The sequence below is a fragment of the Canis lupus genome, chromosome 33 (assembly GCF_048164855.1).
Source record: "Canis lupus baileyi chromosome 33, mCanLup2.hap1, whole genome shotgun sequence".
In the NCBI taxonomy this organism is placed as follows: Eukaryota; Metazoa; Chordata; class Mammalia; order Carnivora; family Canidae; genus Canis; species Canis lupus.
Genome location: NC_132870.1, coordinates 6,848,940 through 6,867,989, shown reverse-complemented (window position 1 = coordinate 6,867,989; position 19,050 = coordinate 6,848,940). Strand labels below are relative to the sequence as shown.

Below are 19,050 nucleotides of genomic sequence, written 5' to 3'. Positions count from 1 at the left end.
AATTGCTTTCCGTAAAGATTATATGAAATTATACTTCAGCAGTACCTATCTCCAGAGCCTAGATAGGAATCATTTGGAGACTTGGTTTCTTCAAGATTAAAAATTTCTTCATCTTGTGTTTTTATAGGGGGATTTTGGCAATTGCTTGGAGCATGGCAGATCCTGAATTGTTGCTGAGCTGTGGAAAAGATGCTAAAATTCTCTGCTCCAACCCAAACACAGGAGAGGTAATGGGGAGGAAATGTTTCTTAGGTTTATAGCTACTGTATTATTTTATCTCTAGCTGAATAAGAAATTTTCCATATGGATTCTATAGTGCCTTAATATAATTAAGGACATGGAAATAGAGGTATGTATGAAATGTTAATCTAGCAGAGATTTTATCAGGAACATTATTTAAGCTCATCTGTTTCATCCAAGAAAATCAGCCTTTGAAATAGTATATTTGAAATTAGTCATCATCCCCCACTCCCCATTTCCAATAAAAGGTGTCTGCCTGTACTCAGAAATACCTGGTTTGATTTACTTAACATGTGATCTCTGGAATCAGTGCCTTTAAAGCAGGAGTGCTCAGGATTTGGGTCTTTTTTCTGCTTTACCATTCCTGAAGATCCTCTCTGGAAATCAGTAGATGTATGTTTTTAGTCTCTCTTCTGAACTATCCAGCAGGAATATAATACTGTGTTCTATCCATAGAAATTTAGCTGTGGGAAATTTTACCCCTTACTAAATATAAATGTTACATAAATATAATTTAATTGCTTTTAATTGTTTTGGATTAAAATAATGGGCTATTTTGAAATCTATTTTTCTTAGTTGAATACATGGTTTCCCTCTTTTTCTGTGTTGGGCAAGAGACCATAAATTTTTGTTTTTTTAAGTTGTTGTTTTTTTTTTTAAGATTTTATTTATTTATTAGAGAGAGCGCAAGCACACACACATGAGTCCCAGGGGAAGAGCAGAGGGAGAGAAGGGAGAAGCCGACTCGGCACTGAACGTGGATCCCAATGCGGGGCTCAGTCCCGGGACCCTGGGATTATGACTTGGACCAAAGGCAGACACTTAACCAACTAAACCACCCAGGTCCCCTAAGCTTTTATTTTAGTTCCAGTTAACATACAATACTATATTAATTTCAGGTGTACAATATAGTGATTATTAATTTTGACTTTGTGGGACATTTTCAATATTACATATAAGTCAGCATTCCCAAACCTCACCCTGTGCTCATCATAAATGCAATCCTTAATCCCCATCACTTATTTTACCCATCAAAACCATAGATACTAATTTTCAACTTTTACCTTTTATAATTAAGATAGATTATTGCAAGTATTTTGCTAGTTATCCTGATGGAATGCTAATAGAAATAAGAATATTTGCAATAGGTTTTTGGGACGCCTGGGTGGCTCAGTGGTTGAGTGTCTGCCTTTGGCTCAGGGTGTGATCCTGGGGTCCTGGGATTGAGTCCCACAGCGGGCTCTCTGCATGGGGTCTGCTTCTCCCTCTGCCTGTGTTTCTGCCTCTCTCTCTGTGTCTCTCACAAAATCTTTAAAAAATATTTTTTAATAGGTTTTAATCTATAATATTTTATTAATATACATATAACACTTAAATATATTTGTTATTTAATATAACTTAAGTCATCGATATATAATAATACAATTAAATCAATAATATAATATTTAGCATATTTAACATAATATTAAAATAGAAACAGGCACTTTTATTATTTGATTTGTGTTTTGTTTTGTTTTTTAAAGATTTTATTTTATTTTATTTTTTTAAGACTTTATTTATTTATTCATGAGAGATACAGAGAGAGAGAGAAGCAGAGACCCAAACAGAGGGAGAAGCAGGGAGCCCGATGTGGGACTCTATCCCAGGACTCCAGGATGATGCCCTGGGCCAAAGGCAGGCGCTAAACCACCGAGCCACCCAGGGATTCCAAGATTTTATTTATTCATGAGAGACAGAGCGAGAGAGAGGCAGGGGACACAGGCAGAGGGAGAAGCAGGCTCCATGCAGGGAGCCGAACATGGGACTCGATCCTGGGTCTCCAGGATGACACCCTGGACCGAAGGCAGCGCTAAACCGCTGAGCCACCCGGACTGCCCTTGATTTGTGTTTTAAAGTTTTCAGATGCAATGATAACTGTAAGAATATAGAAACATTCAAGTTAGGGGAGGTATGAGAAAAAATTAAAGTAGTAAGTTTTGCCTCGTATGATTTGTAGACCAACTAATAAAATATTGCATTTTATACTGTGCTTTTCCAAGTGAGTTTGAAACTGTGGAAATTACTATTCTAATTTTCTTAGTTATATGATTTGATAAAATGAATTTTTGCATATGATTGGTTGTGTGTGCTTGGACTTTGAAGGAATAAACTTTTAGTACATGCTGCAACTAAAATTTTAGTAGATTTTTTAATTCAAGTGCAAATTAGGAATAGAACAGGGATTTAAATATCATGAGACTATGAGTCTTATTGACCAGTGTAAGCCTTAAAGATGAGTAGGCTAAGTACCTTTTCACTTAATTCTGTTTCTTATAAAATAAAATATTGAAAATGTCCCAGAAAGTCAAAATTAAGATAATTTGACTTCTTAAAACCATAAAACTGGGGTGCCTGGTGGCTCAGTTGGGTAAACGTGTCCTGGAATCTAGCCCCACTTCAGGTTCCCTGTTCAGCAGGAAGTCTGATTCTCCCTCTCCTTCTCCCCCTCGCTTTGCTCATGTGTGCACATGCTCTCTTTCTCTCTTTCTCTTTCTCAAATAAATTAAAAAAATTTTAAAAACAACAACAATAAAACCTGTGCTCCTGTGAGCATCAGTTACCAGCACACTAACTTTCAGATAGCAATAAATATTACTGGTTTTATATCAACCATTTTTTTATAATGTTTCTATATTTTTTTCCTAAACTAGGCTGAATCTGTTTCCATTCTACAGTAATACAAATGGTGCATACATATTTTTGCTTGACTAAAACCCAAATTTCTCAGTGAATTCTTCCTTCTTGAGGTTATTTTCTAAATGTGATCTTCAAATAGTCTAAATATGTTTGTTTGGATCTTGGCCAGCAGAAACAGTTGGGCAGGAGGCTATTATCTTTTAGAGTTTGACAAGCTGACTTTAATTTGTTTTGGTCTTTCAGATGCACCTACCACTACTTCAATAAAAACATAAAAACCTTAGTTTTTAATATGTATTCTAAATCTGATAAAAATTTTTAACAAGCATTCTTTCTTATCATAATAGACCATTATAGTGGACTCCTTATACTTTAAACACATTTTTACTGTTGTTTTTCCTGGCTCAAGACACTTTCTAAAAGGAATTATTTAATTAAGCTGCACATGTTGATCATATTAATTCAAGTGTTTTGGCTGTAAAGTGGCTATACTGTTTTCTGACTTTTTTTGTTCTTGTTGTCTAGGTGTTATATGAACTTCCCACCAATACACAGTGGTGCTTTGATATTCAGTGGTGTCCCAGAAATCCTGCTGTCTTATCAGCTGCTTCCTTTGATGGGCGTATCAGTGTTTATTCTATCATGGGTGGGAGTGCAGATGGCTTAAGGCAGAAACAAGCTGACAAGGTAATAGGAAGTGTTAAGATTTGATCATAACACTTGAAAAATTTCATGTTCTTGTGTAATTATTTTGAAAATTACTGATCACTGCTACTGATTAATTGGATAATTGTGATAAAACTATTTCTTGGGTATGACTTAAACATATAACATAATCCTATAAATTACATTAAAAATATAAATTACAAATTCTCATGTTTTTATATTTTTTAGCTTTCATCATCTTTTGGGAATCTTGATCCCTTTGGCACAGGACAGCCCCTTCCTCCATTGCAAATTCCTCAGCAGACTGCTCAGCATAATATAGTGTTGCCTCTGAAGAAGCCACCAAAGTGGATCCGAAGGCCTGTTGGTGCTTCCTTTTCAGTAGGTGGATTTGTTTTTATGTTCCATGAGCACAAAGGAGTACTCGTAATAAAGCATTCTTATAGGATCACTCAGATGGAAGAGGATTTGATGTATCTGTAGGTTTTTCATCATTCAGATTGGTTTCTCAAGAAAATTGGGACCTTCTCTTTTTCTTTTTTACTTTAAATTGTGATAAAATATAAATAGCATAAAATTTACCAATTTTAACCATTTAGAAACATACAGTTCATTCGCATTAAATACATTTATATTGTTGTGCAACCTTCACACTGTCCATCCCCTTATGAAATTTGTCTTCCTTCTCTATCTCTCCTTCCTTCATATCTTTTCTTTTTTTCTTTAAGGAAGGTGTATCTGTGTATCCTCCTTCCTTCTCTTTTTTCCTTCCAACTTTTCTTTAAATTGCCAATTTTTTTTTTAATGGTAAAAAACATGTATGTAGCATAAAATTCACCATCTTAACCCTATTTAAGTGTTAATAAGCCTTAAGTTAACAGTATAGTATGTTTACTATATACATCTGTTGTGCAACAGATCTCCAGAACTTTATCTTGCAAAACCGTAACTCTCTTCCTGTCGAACAACTGCTCATTTTCCCCTTCCCCAGCCCCTACTAATCACATTCTACTTTCTGTTTCTTTGACTTTGACAACTTTAGATACCTCATATAAATGGAATCATGGAGTATCTTTTTGTGATTGGTTTGTTTCACATAGCATAATGTCCTCAGGTTCATCCATGTTGCCATGTATGACAAGATTTCCTACATTTAAAAGGCTAAGGGAAGCCTGGGTGGCTTAGCCATTGAGCGTCTGCCTTTGGCCCCAGGCATGATCCTGGAGTCTCAGGATCGAGTCCCATATTGGGCTCCCTACAGGAGCCTGCTTCTCCCTCTGCCTAGTCTCTGCCTCCCTCTCTCTGTGTCTCTCATGAATAAGTAAATAAAATCTTTAAAAAAAAAAATAAAAGGCCGAATGATAGTCCACATTTTCTTTATTCATTAATCTATCAATAAACATTAAGGTTGCTTCCACCTCTGGCTATGCTACAATGAACGTTTGTGGGCAAATAGGTCTTTGAGATACTTTTTTCAATTCCTTGGAGTATATACCCAGAAGTGGGATTACTGGATCTTATAGTAATTCTATTTTTAATATTTTGAGGAATTTCCATACCATTTCCCACAGTGGCTATACCATTTTACATTCCCATTAGCAGTACACACAGGTTCTAATTTCTATATCCTCAGTAACACGTTATATTGTTTTTTTAGATAACAGTCATCCTTATGGATGTGAAATGATACCTCATTGTGGTTTGATCTGCATTTTCCTCGATTAGTGATATGGAGCATCTTTTCATGTATATATTGGTCATTTATATGTCGCCTTTGGAGAAATACTTAAAAATAAAAATAAAATAAATTATTCAGCTTCCCTATCATCATAACAATTTATACCTATCATAGAATTCTGTATATTCACTTTATCTGAAACTGAATGAATGATCTCTGCAGTTACTATTGCATTCTTGTTACCATTCTTCTATTAGGCTCAGAACTTTTCTTTCAACCTCTTATATTCATTCCTCAGGTCCAAATACTGCTCTTCACATATCTCTCAGATGTAATTCTTTCTTTTACATTGCTTGTAAATTATATTACTCTGCCTAGTTCTTCATCTTTTCACACTAAACTGTTAATATGATTACATGTCTATTGCCTGTCTATTCTCCCTCCAATCTATACTACATCTCTAGATTGGTCTTCCTAAAATAGGCCTTTTATTATGTCACTCGTAAATCCATTCTCGGTATTTAATTAATCTTCTCATCCCTCCTGTTTAGTTTTCTTTACTATTTGTCCTCCTGCCTTTGTATATCTTTTCCTTTGTTTATGAGTTTCCACTTTTTTTTTTTTTTTTACTGAATACTAACCATCCAGTTAGTTCCTTCCTTCCTTAAGTAATTAAGACAATTATTACTATAAAATTGTATATGTACAAGGTTTAAAATAAAACTAAAGTGTACAGAAAGGATCCCCCCAGATAAAAGCTTCTTGAGGACAGACTGTCTAGTTTATAGGTACATTTCCAATGCCTACTGGTGCCTGACAAATATATTTATCTTTGGAATGAGTAGTGAACATCTTCCCCTTCTCCATTTCTTCTCCACTCACTAGTATTGGAGTATTATAAAGACAATAAATAACACTGTTTTCTTCCCCATATGAGTTTAGAACCAAGTAAGAGAGATGGAAAATCAAAATATCACCTTTAGTGCTGCCGTAAGCTAGATTAGAGGCTACAGTTTAGATGTCCAACCATAGTAGACTTTGTAAGAAAGTAGAACGTAGACTCTGTGAGAGCTGGGCTGTTTTGTTTGCCTCTATATCCTCAGGATCTGATTTAATTATCATTTTTTAGCTTCGCTTCTGTATTAGGCAGCCTTACTAACCTAGTTACTGACAAATCTAGGTGCTGTAGAGCTTTCCTTGAAGGTGCAAGCAGCTTATCCATATGGACTGTTTCTCCATGTGGGAAGACAGATATAAAAAGAAGCCCTGGGGAATCCCTGGGTGGTTCAGTGGTTGTTTAGCGCCTGCCTTCGGCCCAGGGCATGATCCTGGAGTCCTGGATTGAATCCCACATCGGGCTCCCTGCATGGAGCCTGCTTCTCCCTTTGCCTGTGTCTCTGCCTCTCTCTTTGTGTCTCTCATGAATAAATAAAAATCTTTAAAGTAAAATAAAATAAAAAATAAAAAGAAGCCCTGAAGAGCTGATGTAAGCATGCTGCATTTCTTTCCTGAAGAATGTCAGTCAGTCCTCTCCCAGGACAGTGTGAAGGACAGAGAAAGGCCAGAAGTGTTCTTCCTCTGCTAGTTCCTCTTACAGAGTACAAAGAAAATGCCCTCTCTGTGGACATGAGAGGTAGAATGTCAGTGTCCCCCTCAAATATCTTTAGTTTACCATTGAAGTCTTAGAAGTTTGTATTGGTTTTGTGATTATCTTTATAAATGTAAATAATTCACCTAAACATCCATGTCTTGATATACCAACTTCATATGGTATTAATTGAAACTCTTCTATGTAATATTAAATTAGTGCATTTGTATACTCCATTCCAGTTTTTCCAATTTTCTTCTTTCCAAATTTTTTATTTCTACCAATTTTTGTAAATTACATTATTTTTTTATTGTTAAGACTTTAAAAATATTTTTATTGTGTTCAGTACCAATATTTAAGTTTTCCATATTTGTTTTTTGGTTTGTTTGAAAAAATGATGACTACCAAGCAGCACTTATATTATTTTTTATGTGCCTTTTTAAAAAATTTTATATATTTTTTATTTAAATTCAATTAACGTAGCACTTACATTTTTATAATTATGTAATATTATAATATTATGACATAGAACCAAGTAAATGAATAACCCCAATCCTCTTGTGAAACCTTTAGGTCTTGCTTCTGGGGGGTGCAATTTTTACCAACCTCCCTAAAACTTGGGGAAACCTAGCAGTTTTACCCTTCTGTGAAGTTCTTATCAAGTGTGGTATTACCTGCATCTCATCTAGAACTCACAAATGCATATTGTATTCAGTTTTATTCTCATGTTAAATTCCTTAAGGAGAGTGGTAAGGTTTTGTTGGTATTTCCTACAGTGCCTGACATAACAAAAACTTAGACTTTTAAAAAAATAAGTTTACATAAAAACAATAATCCTCATACAAAAATCACTGAGTGTAAAGAACCAGATTTGGTCCTGTGTTTCCTTCTTTACCTACTTTTATTTGTATACATTTATTAATCAGAATTAACTGTTTACTTGCTATATACAAGGCAAATACTAGGTACTATAGGAGATACAAGAATAAAGTAGATACAGAACCACAATCCTTGTTAGTATAGGGAAGGCAGAACTTTGCATCTGCCCTCTGAGGATTTTCACGTGGACCTGAGAAGTAAATTGATATAAAACAAATTAACAGGAGAAAAACAGACAGATTTTAATGTATACCTGGGCCGCCATTGTGAAATGGAGACATAAACAAGTGGCTTATATACTAGGTTGAATGAAGAATGGCACTTGTGGAAAGGTGACTAAAATATTTAGACTAAAGGAAGGTAATTGTTATTTAAACAAGGTCTGTTTGTACAGATTTCTCTCATCTCTATGATAAAAATGTTTCTTTCACCCTGGTATAGAGAGGGCAGCTCTCACATGGGAGTTTCATCTCCAGTTTTCAAAAGGAAGAAAAGCAGAGGTCAGGGTGCCCTTCTTTCCTGCTGTGTTCCAAGTAGTCCTTAGCTCAAAATAATCCTTACGCCAAATGGCGTATTTTGGAGGGGCATATTCTACTGCCCTTTAAAACTTAGAGCTGAGAACAAAAGGTGAGGCAAATACTTGAATAGCAAATAGTTGAATCAAAAGAGGTCTGTATTATATTGAGGGCAACTGAGGTGGAGGAGGTGGCATTTGCCTGGGCTTTGAAGAGAAGTTAACATTGCATATGTGGAAGTTAGTAAAAGCAAGTAGGTGAGAAATTTGGGGCACAGTGAATAGTACATTTTATCTAGAAGATAGGTGGTATGAAGAAAAATGATAATTGAAGGCTGGGGTCAGATTGTGGAGTATGGGCGTCTGTATCAGCTAATTTTACCCAAAGTGATTATTAAGGTCTTAGTTCTTTCCTTTAACAGGTTTTTCAGGAGCATGCTTTTAGGCCTTATCCTTGTGTTCAAATTAACTGTTCATTTTTTTTCTTTCATAGTTTGGAGGCAAACTGGTTACCTTTGAGAATGTCAAGATACAGTCCCAGCAGGGAGCTGAGCAGCAGCAGCAGCAACACCATGTGTTCATTAGCCAGGTTGTAACAGAAAAGGAATTCCTCAGCCGATCGGACCAACTGCAGCAAGTCGTGCAGTCACAAGGATTTGTCAGTTATTGTCAGAAAAAAATCGATGCTTCTCAGACTGAATTTGAAAAACATGTGTGGTCCTTTTTGAAGGTAAAGTTGAGATTATCTGCAAATTTAACTAGTCCCATGATTTTCTCAATCTGTTCTTATTAAAGAAGTTATTAGGGCAGCCCTGGTGGCTTGGCAGTTTAGCACCACCTTTGGCCCAGGGCGTGGTCCTGGAGGCCCAGGGTTGAGTCTGCATCGGGCTGCCTGCATAGAGTCTGCTTCTCCCTCTGCCTGTGTCTCTGCCTCTCTGTCTCTCTCTGTGTCTCTCATGAATGAATAAGTAAAATCTTAAAAAAAGAAAGTTATTGCAAGATTGTGATTTCAGGAGCTTCAAGATGAAATTAAAGAAAACTTACAAAGAGGGGTAAGTGGATGGCTCAGTGGTTGAACATCTGTCTTTGGCTCAGGTCATGATCCTAGGGACTCAAGGATCAAGTCTTACATTAGGCCTCCCGCAGGGAGCCTGCTTCTTCCTCTGCCTATGTCTCTGCCTCTCTCTGTGTGTTTCTCATGAATAAATAAAATCTTTGAAAAAGAAAGAAAGAAAGCTAGCTTACGAAGAACACACAACCGTATTTTTATATCAAGAGTTCTTCCCTCTCTGCTTTGAAAAGCCTATTATGAAGTACTTAAATAAGAAAAAAAAAGATGTAATGATTGTATTTAAGTGAGAGAGATTAAACATTTGGCAGACCTATTTTAAAATTATAACATAGAGCTTAGTATAATAAAAACAATATTTAATTCCTGTAGTAGATCCAGTTAAGGAAAATAGGAAAAGAAGGAAGAGTTATAGGGGAGGGAAATTGGAGGCCTTTCTCCTTCCTCTTACCGAATTATATTTATGACAATAGGAAATAGAGTTTTCTGGTTGGTTATTTTGCCTCCACTGGAATGTCTGTTTCTTGATACTGAATTTTCCAAAGAGATCTTGAATACAATAAGGTTAAATTATAAAATTACAGAATTTTATATCTTGTAAATACTAATTTTGGGAAAGAGTTTTAGGACATCAAGTGTTTCACAGTGTTGCATTTTGCATGAATATAACCATTGGACATGAGTTAGTTTGTATTTATAAAAAATATACATTAGGGGATCCTTGAGTGGCTCAGCAGTTTGGCGCCTGCCTTTGGCCCAGGGCGTGATTCTGGAGTCCCAGGATCGAGTCCCACATCAGGCTCCCTGCTGCTTCTCCCTCTGCCTGTGTCTCTGCCTCTCTCTCTCTCTGTGTCTCTCATGAATAAATAAAATCTTTAAAATATATATATATGTGTGTGTGTGTGTGTGTTAAAAGTAAGCTTTGGGGTGCCTGGCTGGTTCAGTCAGAGCATTTGACTCTGATCTCGGGGTCATGAGTTCAAGCCGCACAGTAGACATAGAGCTTACTTTAAAAATAAAATAAAAGTAAGCTTTATTCAACAAGGATAATTAATTACTAGTATACTTACTATTTTAAAAAGTAACCTATTAAAACTATTTTGAGGATTCTTTTTTACAGTAAGCCTTCTATATAGTAGATAGAGAAAGCTTTAGTTGATAATAGTATACTTTAATAGACTTTATTTTTTATAGTTTTTAATCATTCTAGTTGGAATTTGGTCAAGTAATTAAGAATTTAAATGCAGATCTTTACTTCAAGGTTATGTCTTCTTTAAAGGTAAACTTTGAGGATGATTCTCGGGGAAAATACCTTGAACTTCTAGGATACAGAAAAGAAGACCTAGGAAAGAAGGTAAATTTCTGGGAAAGTTAAAAGGCTGTGCTTATGCAAGTAAAATATTTATGTATAAGTGTTCTTTTTATAAACTTCTATACAGGTAATCTCAAATCAGTCAATAAATTTTTATTTTTTTATTTTTATTTTTTTTTTTTTTATGGTGAAAAAATTTATATTTAGATTTATAGCCGGCTGGACTCAGTTTAGATGATCCCAATTTTGTTGGCAACATCCAAAGCATCATAGTCAGGAGCCAGTCGAACATATGCTTTCTTCTCTCCATCAGGCCTGATCAAGGTGTTGACCTTGGCCACATCAATGTCATAGAGCTTCTTCACAGCCTGTTTGATCTGGTGCTTATTGGCCTTGACATCCACAATGAACACAAGTGTGTTGTTGTCTTCTATTTTCTTCATGGCTGACTCAGTAGTTAAGGGGAACTTGATGATGGCATAGTGATCAAGCTTGTTTCTCCTGGGGGCGCTCTTTCGAGGATATTTGGGCTGCCTTCGGAGACGCAGGGTCTTGGGTCGTCGGAATGTAGGTGACGTGCGGATCTTCTTTTTTTTGTGACTGTGCACGCCTTTCAGCACCGCTTTCTTAGCTTTCAAAGCCTTTGCTTTGGCTTCGGCTTTGGGAGGGGCAGGGGCTTCCTTCTTCGCCTTCGGCGCCATCTTCGTGAAAGGCAGTCAATAAATTTTTAATAAGAATTTGTGTTTGGTTGCCAAAGTTCCAAATACAGATTATTAAATATGTAATTCCACCTTATACCTGGATATAAAAGCTGCAAGAAACACCTTGATTTAAAACGTGATTTAAAAGAGCTGTGTCAGGGATCCCTGGGTGGCGCAGCGGTTTGGCGCCTGCCTTTGGCCCAGGGCGCGATCCTGGAGACCCAGGATCGAATCCCACATCGGGCTCCCGGTGCATGGAACCTGCTTCTCCCTCTGCCTCTGTCTCTCTCTCTCTCTCATGAATAAATAAAATCTTTAAAAAAAAAAAAAAAAAAGAGCTGTGTCATATCTGGATAAAATCGGGCCTTAGAAGATAAGAGGCTATCAACTTCAAACAGTGGAAATAATACTTAGATTTTTAGAAGGCCCTGGGGGAAAGAAAACGAAGCAACTGTTAGAGGCACCCCCCACATACACAATACTGACATGAACAGCACAAGAAACACTGACTTTGGAAACCTTGAAGGAAGTATTTTAGATTCTTTGTGTAATTTATATTAGCACTTTGTTGTTCTTTGAAAGTGACTAGAGTTTTCTATAGCATTGCAGGGTTGCCACCTACCTCGTACAGCTTAGATATTGCACACTCGGAGCAGTGCTGTCACATCACAGCCCTACTGTTTATACTGTTTATTGGCTGTGTGTCTTTGTTCATTCCTTTAGGTTTTTTTATATTTAATTTCATTATTAGTCTAAATGTCTTGGTGCTATAACCCTTTTAGATTTGTAAGAAATTAATATAAAAAGCTTTACTGAATACCTAATACTGAATACTGAATAGAATCTGATTGTCAGAATACTTCTAATAGTCGTTCTTTTGGTAGTGAGTACTTGAAGAAATTTTTAAAAATTACTTATAGTTATTTAAAAGTGGAAGAGGGGCACCCGGGTGGCTCAGTCGGTTGAGTGCTTTGTCTTTGGCTCAGGTCATGATCTCAGGGTCCTGGGATGGAGCCCCTGCTTTGGGCTCCCTACTCAGCAGGGAGTCTGCTTCTCTCTCCCTCTGCCCATCCCCCTGTTCGAGCGCATGCGCTCTCTCTCTCTTTCAAATAAATAAAATCTTAAAAAAAAAAAAAGGAAAGGAAATAGAAAATGGAGAAAGAGGTAAGCATTTGCTGTATGCCTTGAAATAGAATTCCATGGTGAATTGTTGTTTTTATTTCAGATTGCTTTGGCCTTGAACAAAGTGGATGGACCCGAGGTGGTAAGAAGGCCTTTAAAATAGATACCTTCCAAAAATTTGGTGTAGGTCATAACAGAGAAGGAAATGTAATTTAAGAAATCTGTCTGTTTATTGCTTTACAGTATAAAAATAAATAATGATTGTAGATATTTTAGTAAGTGAATTCTCATTTTAAAATAGTGAAAGTTTAGCTGGTAGAGCATTCCTTTCTCTTGATGATATTTAAATTTTGCAAAAGAGGAAAAACAACATCAATGACTGCTCAGATACTTAAGGTTAAGATCTTTGGCCTGAGGGACATTTGATAGGAAAAAAAGGGAAGATCTTATCAGTAATGGCTCTTTGCTTTTCCTCTGATAGTGTTTCTTAAATAAATTTACTTGGCATTACTTCTTATGATTAAACTAGCTCTGAATGTTGTTGGTTGGGTCTTTTGTCTTCCTGTTCACTAATACTCTTAATGCTACATTCTTCAACTTCCCTTGTAATTGTTTTGTGTACCAAAGGCTCTTAAAGACTCTGACCAAGTAGCACAGAATGATGGGGAGGAGAGCCCTGCTGCTGAAGAGCAGCTCTTGGGAGAGGTACTTGTTTTTTTCCTTTTTAATTACATTGGGAAAATATGTGATATTTGTTTATCTCTCATTGAACTGTGGAAAATTTGCTTGACTACTTGTTCCAAAATGAAGTTGGAATATATTGTTTTCTTAGAGATTTTGGAGGTATGAGTCTATATACTAGATTGACAGAAATATCATCTATGAAATCTTTAGTTCTCTGATCTAGCTTCTGGATTATAGGTTTTAAAATTAACAGTTGAAAAAAAAATAAAATAAAAATAAAATTAACAGTTGATGTGAGATTGACTTAATTTGGACAGATAGATATCAGCATGTTAAAATGAAAAATTTTACTGAGAAATACACGATACGTTGCATGTAAAGTTAATGTTTTTTTTCTTGACACATTAATATTTAGAGCCCACTATCAGTGGCAAAGGCTTGTAGATTAGTCTTGAACTTTGAATCCAAGGATAGAATTTTTCACTAAATAAACTGATTATCATGATTTACTGATTGTCATGATAAACATGTCATGAGTGGTAGTTGGCAATTTTTATAACTAGTTAAAAAGAGTCCTTGAACACAGAGTTCTATCATTAATTTTTTTCCTTTTGTTTTTCTGGGTTTTTTTATTTTAATCATTACTAAATAATTCTGCACTTTTCTTGCTTTCTAATTGTATTTCATCTTGGAAAATTAATCAACAAGTTCTTGTTTCTCGTCTCATCTTTGACTTTTTCTTGTTCTTTCTGATATGGAGATAACCCTGACTGTAGAATATTTCTTGCAATCCTTTACTAAGTTATAAGGATAATTCATCAGTAAATTTAGACTTTTGCAAGATAATTATTAAAAAACACGTTCCATAGAAGTGAATCTTCTAACATTTATTTAACCTGAGAATAAAGAATATGAATAAAATCTTTATAAAAATTTGAACCAATTTTGAGAATACCTATACAGATTTGTAGGATACACTGAAGAAATGTACTTTTCATTTATGTACAACTAGACTATGTATTATCAAATAGAGGACCATTTGGAAATACACTTATGAATTAATAGATCAGAATAACATGTATTTAACAAAATGGTAGTCACTAATGTGTACTTTCAGAGTATTTGAAAGAATTTTAAGGAGGTGAAATCTTCCCCTTTACTTTGAAGATGCTGTTTTTCAGACATAGTAGTTTACACATTGAAAATACTCAACATATAATAAACTGTTTTTCAGACTTATATTTTAGAAGTTTATGAATAAGGGTTTATAAAAATTAAAAAATAATAATAAAAAAAATAAAAAAATAAAAAATAAAAAAAAGAAGTTTATGAATAAGGGTTTATTCATTGTTTCTTAGAAGACAAATTTGAAAAATTATGAGTTAAGAAAAAGTCATTTTTGTAAGTTAGTGAATATAATCAGATCAGTATCGGATTCTAAAAAAGAAAATTCTAAAATGCTTCTCTTTAGTTAAGGAAAGAATTAAGGTTATGATTATTCTCCTATAATGGTCAGTATTAACTAATTAAGCATTATTTACAGATAATGCTATACTGTGCCCTGCACTAAAATTCCCCAATCCAAAAATGCCCCTGACTTTGAACTAGGTGCTTACGTTCAGATGTATAGGTAACATAAGCACAAAATATAGATATTTTATCTCATGCAAGACAGCTATGTTTTTCTTTAAAAGTTTCTCTGTAATCTCTGATATATTTTATTTTTGTCTTTTTGTGAATTTTTATGCATAAAAGGGAGCACTTAAACTTTTTGCCAGCAATATGCCTTCCTTATGTTTCTTTTCTTCTAAAGAAAGAAAATAGAGAATTTCTTTTTACTCAGTCTTATAATCTCAGGGGTTTATAACAGAACTGTATATCTTTTTACCAGACCAACCTGCTATTGCTGCTAATATAGGACTAATTTAAGAGAATACAAAATCTGTAATTGAATTTTAGTGTATTCATACAGTCTTTTATTTAGCATTTGTACAGGGGCACCAAGTGATTTTTTTTCAATTTTGACCGATTCGGTTAAAAGACCTTAGAACTAAACTTAATGGACAGAAATTTTTAGACATGTAGAAAATTTTAAATGTATAGCAGCAGGGTTGTTTTAAAGTCCAAATACGGTAAAATTTAAAATGTGTATTTTGCATGTTTCAAGCTATTCTTACTTGAAGTATCTATGGAAACAAAGATTCTTTAGTAATTTCTGAGCTACCAGTATTAGATATGGAAACTTAAAGTTTTTTTTAACATTATTCCTGATGACTTTGTATTTTACTTATGATTGTATGATGGGAGTTAAATCTCAGGAAAGTCTTAGATCTGAGAACTTTTCTGGAATAATTTGGCATGTTATCTAGTCAGTAGGTGAATAATCATATATAAATCTTGTTTTGCCAGTAAATTATTCCACAGTTTCATTCTGGCTAACTTGCTACCCTTCCCATCTCTTTAGTGCATTAAAGAAGGAAAACAAGAATCTGAATTTCTACCATCAGCAGGAGGAACATTTAACATCTCCATCAGTGGCGGTAAATACCTACCTATTTCATTTTGATTTTTGACTGTTTGAAAGCAAATAGTTCCTAAGTTAAAGTTACAAATGTATTCTTGCAAGTGGTGGAGGATTGAAAAAAAGAACTCGGTTATTTAGTATATGTAATCAGTCTCTTGGAGATAGAGGTTTGTTCTAACATCTATGTGATTAAAAACAGAGATAATGATCTCTGTTATTCTAGCTTAAGCAGTTGAAAAATGTGTTATTTTACCTGATTTTACTTACATACATTTCAGTATATTTCCATAGACCTCAAAAACTTGTGTTAGAAATTAATCTACTAGTAATATTCAGAAATTAGCATTGTTTTCTCCTTTGTGTGTACATGTAATAATTGATATGTATAGGATTTTTTTATTGTAACAAAAACTCTATTTAATTTGAGTGTTATTATTTCCTTATTGCAGATATTGATGGTTTAATTACTCAAGCTTTGCTGACGGGTAACTTTGAAAGTGCTGTTGACCTTTGTTTACATGATAACCGCATGGCTGATGCCATTATATTGGCCATAGCAGGTGGACAAGAACTCTTGGCTCAAACCCAGAAAAAATACTTTGCAAAATCCCAAAGCAAAATTACCAGGGTAGGTTATTTTAAAAATAGATAAACTATAACATTTATCTGATTATAAAAGCAATTCATTCTTACCTAAGATAATTGAAATACAGAAAACAGTAAAGAACAAAAACCTACTCATAATTCCTTAAATCAGAAATAGTTACTGCTGATAGTTTGGCATTGTTATTATTTTTATTTTTTGGACTTTGTGTATAGAACTTTTTAAATGAAAAGTACTTTTCATATTTTTATCATAGAAAAGTTAGAAGATAGAAAAATTTAAAGATAAAAAATTTAATTTTAAAATTCTAATTCTGGGTAGCCCGGGTGGCTCAGCGGTTTAGCACCGCCTTCAGCCCAGGGCATGATCCTGGAGACCCTGGATCGAGTCCCACGTCCAGCTCCCTGCATGGAACCTGCTTCTCCCTCTGCTTGTGTTTCTGCCTCTCTCTCTGTTTTTCTCATGAATAAATAAATAAAATGTTTTTTAAAAAAAATAAAAATAAAATTCTAATTCTTCAGTCAAATTGGTGCATACTCTTTTGTACCTCTTTCTATGTATTTGTAGAATTATTAAAAACAGAACCATTGGGATGCCTGGGTGACTCAGCATTGAGTGTCTGCCTTTGGCTCAAGGCGTGATCCTGGAGTCTTGGGATCGAGTTCCACATTGGGCTCCCTGCATGGAGCCTGCTTCTCCCTCTGCCTGTGTCTCTGCCTCTCTCTTTCTGTGTCTCTCATGAATAAATAAAATCTTAAAAAAAAAAAAAAAAAAACAGGACCATATGTGTGTATAATATGTATGTTGTTTTGCTTATAGATATTGCCACTTACATTATAAATGGTTTACCATATCATTAAAGATTCTTATAAAAATATTTAATTGCTATATAATGTTTTGTAGTAAGGATACATCATTTCTCTTATTTGGGGGATGTTTAGATAATTCCTAAGATTTTCCTAATATAGATAAGATAGTGATAAACATCTTTGTAGTACCTAAGGATTTTGTGTGATTTCTACTTGTTTAATGAGGCTGTATGTCCTAGAAATGGAATTTTTGCTGCAGAGTCTGAACACTTTTAAGCCCTGCTTAATGTTATTAAATGTCTTTCCATAAAAGTTTTCTCAGTGTTCAGTCCTGTCAGCATTGATTGCTGTCAGTCTCCCCTGCTTTATCTCATGTCACTCCCTCTGTTATTTTTCAGCCACACTTGCTGCCTTTCAGTTGCTTGCACATTCTCTGTGCCTTTCTCCCTTGGAACTTTGCACCCAGTGTTCTGTTGCTCTGGAATATTGGGTTTTTTCTTTTCTTTTCTTTTCTTTTCTTTTTTTAATTTAAATTCCAGTTAGTTAACATAAGGTATTATATTAGTTTCAGGTATACAATGTAGATTCAGAAATTCGATTCATACTCCATGCTCATCCCAGCAAATGCACTCCTTAATCCCATCCATCCCCTTCATCTATCTCACCCATCTCCCCATCCACCTTCCTTTTGGTAACCATCAGTTTGTTCTCTGTAGTTGAGTGTCTTTCCTGGTGTGCTCCTTTATCTTTTTTTCTCTCCTTTGATTATTTGTTTTGTTTCTTAAATTCCACATAGGAGTGAAATCTTATGGTACTTCTCTTTCTTTGAATGACTTATTTTGCTTAGCATAATACTCTCTGGCTCCATCCACATCATTGCAAATGGCAAAATTTCATTTTTTTTATGGTAGAGTAATATTCCATTGTATGTATTTATTACATCTTCTTTATCCATTCATCAGTCGATGGACATTTGGCCTCTTTCCATAATTTGGCTATTGTTGATAATGCTGCTGTAAACATCAGTGTGCATATATATCCCTTCAAATCAGTATTTTTGTATCCTTTGGGTAAATACCTATTAGTGCAATTGCTAGATCATAGAATAGTCTATTTTTAACTTTCTGAAGAACCACCACATTGTTTTCCAGAGTGGCTACACCAGTTTGTATTTCCACTAACAGTGAAAGAGGGTTCTCCTTTCTCCGTACCCTTGCCAACATCTGTTGTTTCCTGTGTTTTTTATTTTAGTCATTCTGACAGGTGTGAGCTGATACATCATTGTAGTTTATATTTGTATTTCCCTGATGATGAGTGATGTTGAGCATCTTTTCATGTGTCTATGTCTTCTTTGGAAAAATATCTATTCATGTCTTATGCCCATTTTTTAACTGGATTATTTGGTTTTTGTGGCTGAATTTTATGTTATTTATATATTTTGGATACTAACCCTTATTCAGATATGTCACTTGTAAATATCTTCTCCCATTCCATCAGTTGCCTTTTAGTTTTGTTGATTGTACTTCGCTGTGCAGAAACTTTTTATTTTGATGAAGTCCCAATAATTTGTTTTTGCTTTTGTTTCCCTTGCTTCAGGAGACATATCTAGAAAGAAGTTGCTACGGCTGTTATAGAAGAGGTTAATGCTTGTGTTCTTCTCTAGGATTTTTATGGTTTCCTGTCTTGCGTTTAGGTCTTTCAACCATTTTGAATTTATTTTTGTGTATGGTTTGAGAAAGTGGTCTAGTGTCATTCTTCCACATGTGGCTGTCCAATTTTCCCACCACCATTTGTTGAAGAGACTAGTTTTTTCCCCATTGGATATTCTTTCTTGCTTTGTCAAAGATTAGTTGACCATATAGTTGTAGGTTCATTTCTGGGTTTTCTGTTCTGTTCTATTGATCTCTGTGTTCTTATGCTAGTAGCATACTATCTTGATCACTACAGCTTTGTAATATAACTTGAAATCCAGAATTGTGATGCC

General features: G+C 34.8%; 1 protein-coding gene across 24 annotated transcripts in view; it reads left to right on the top strand.

The window, feature by feature from the left end:
- The window catches only part of SEC31A (SEC31 homolog A, COPII coat complex component), an 80,741-nt gene that overhangs the window by 23,933 nt on the left and 37,758 nt on the right, over positions 1–19,050 (top strand). For 17 of the 24 annotated variants that reach the window (XM_072810153.1, XM_072810146.1, XM_072810164.1 and 14 more), the window contains exons 8-16: positions 128–227; positions 3,442–3,603; positions 3,811–3,963; positions 8,735–8,971; positions 10,590–10,664; positions 12,549–12,587; positions 13,073–13,150; positions 15,594–15,669; positions 16,103–16,281. In XM_072810153.1, coding sequence (XP_072666254.1) covers positions 128–227; positions 3,442–3,603; positions 3,811–3,963; positions 8,735–8,971; positions 10,590–10,664; positions 12,549–12,587; positions 13,073–13,150; positions 15,594–15,669; positions 16,103–16,281 — 1,099 coding nt within the window. The remainder of the gene's footprint in view (positions 1–127; positions 228–3,441; positions 3,604–3,810; positions 3,964–8,734; positions 8,972–10,589; positions 10,665–12,548; positions 12,588–13,072; positions 13,151–15,593; positions 15,670–16,102; positions 16,282–19,050) is intronic. The other 7 variants (XM_072810165.1, XM_072810160.1, XM_072810158.1 and 4 more) reach the window with 1 other exon arrangement.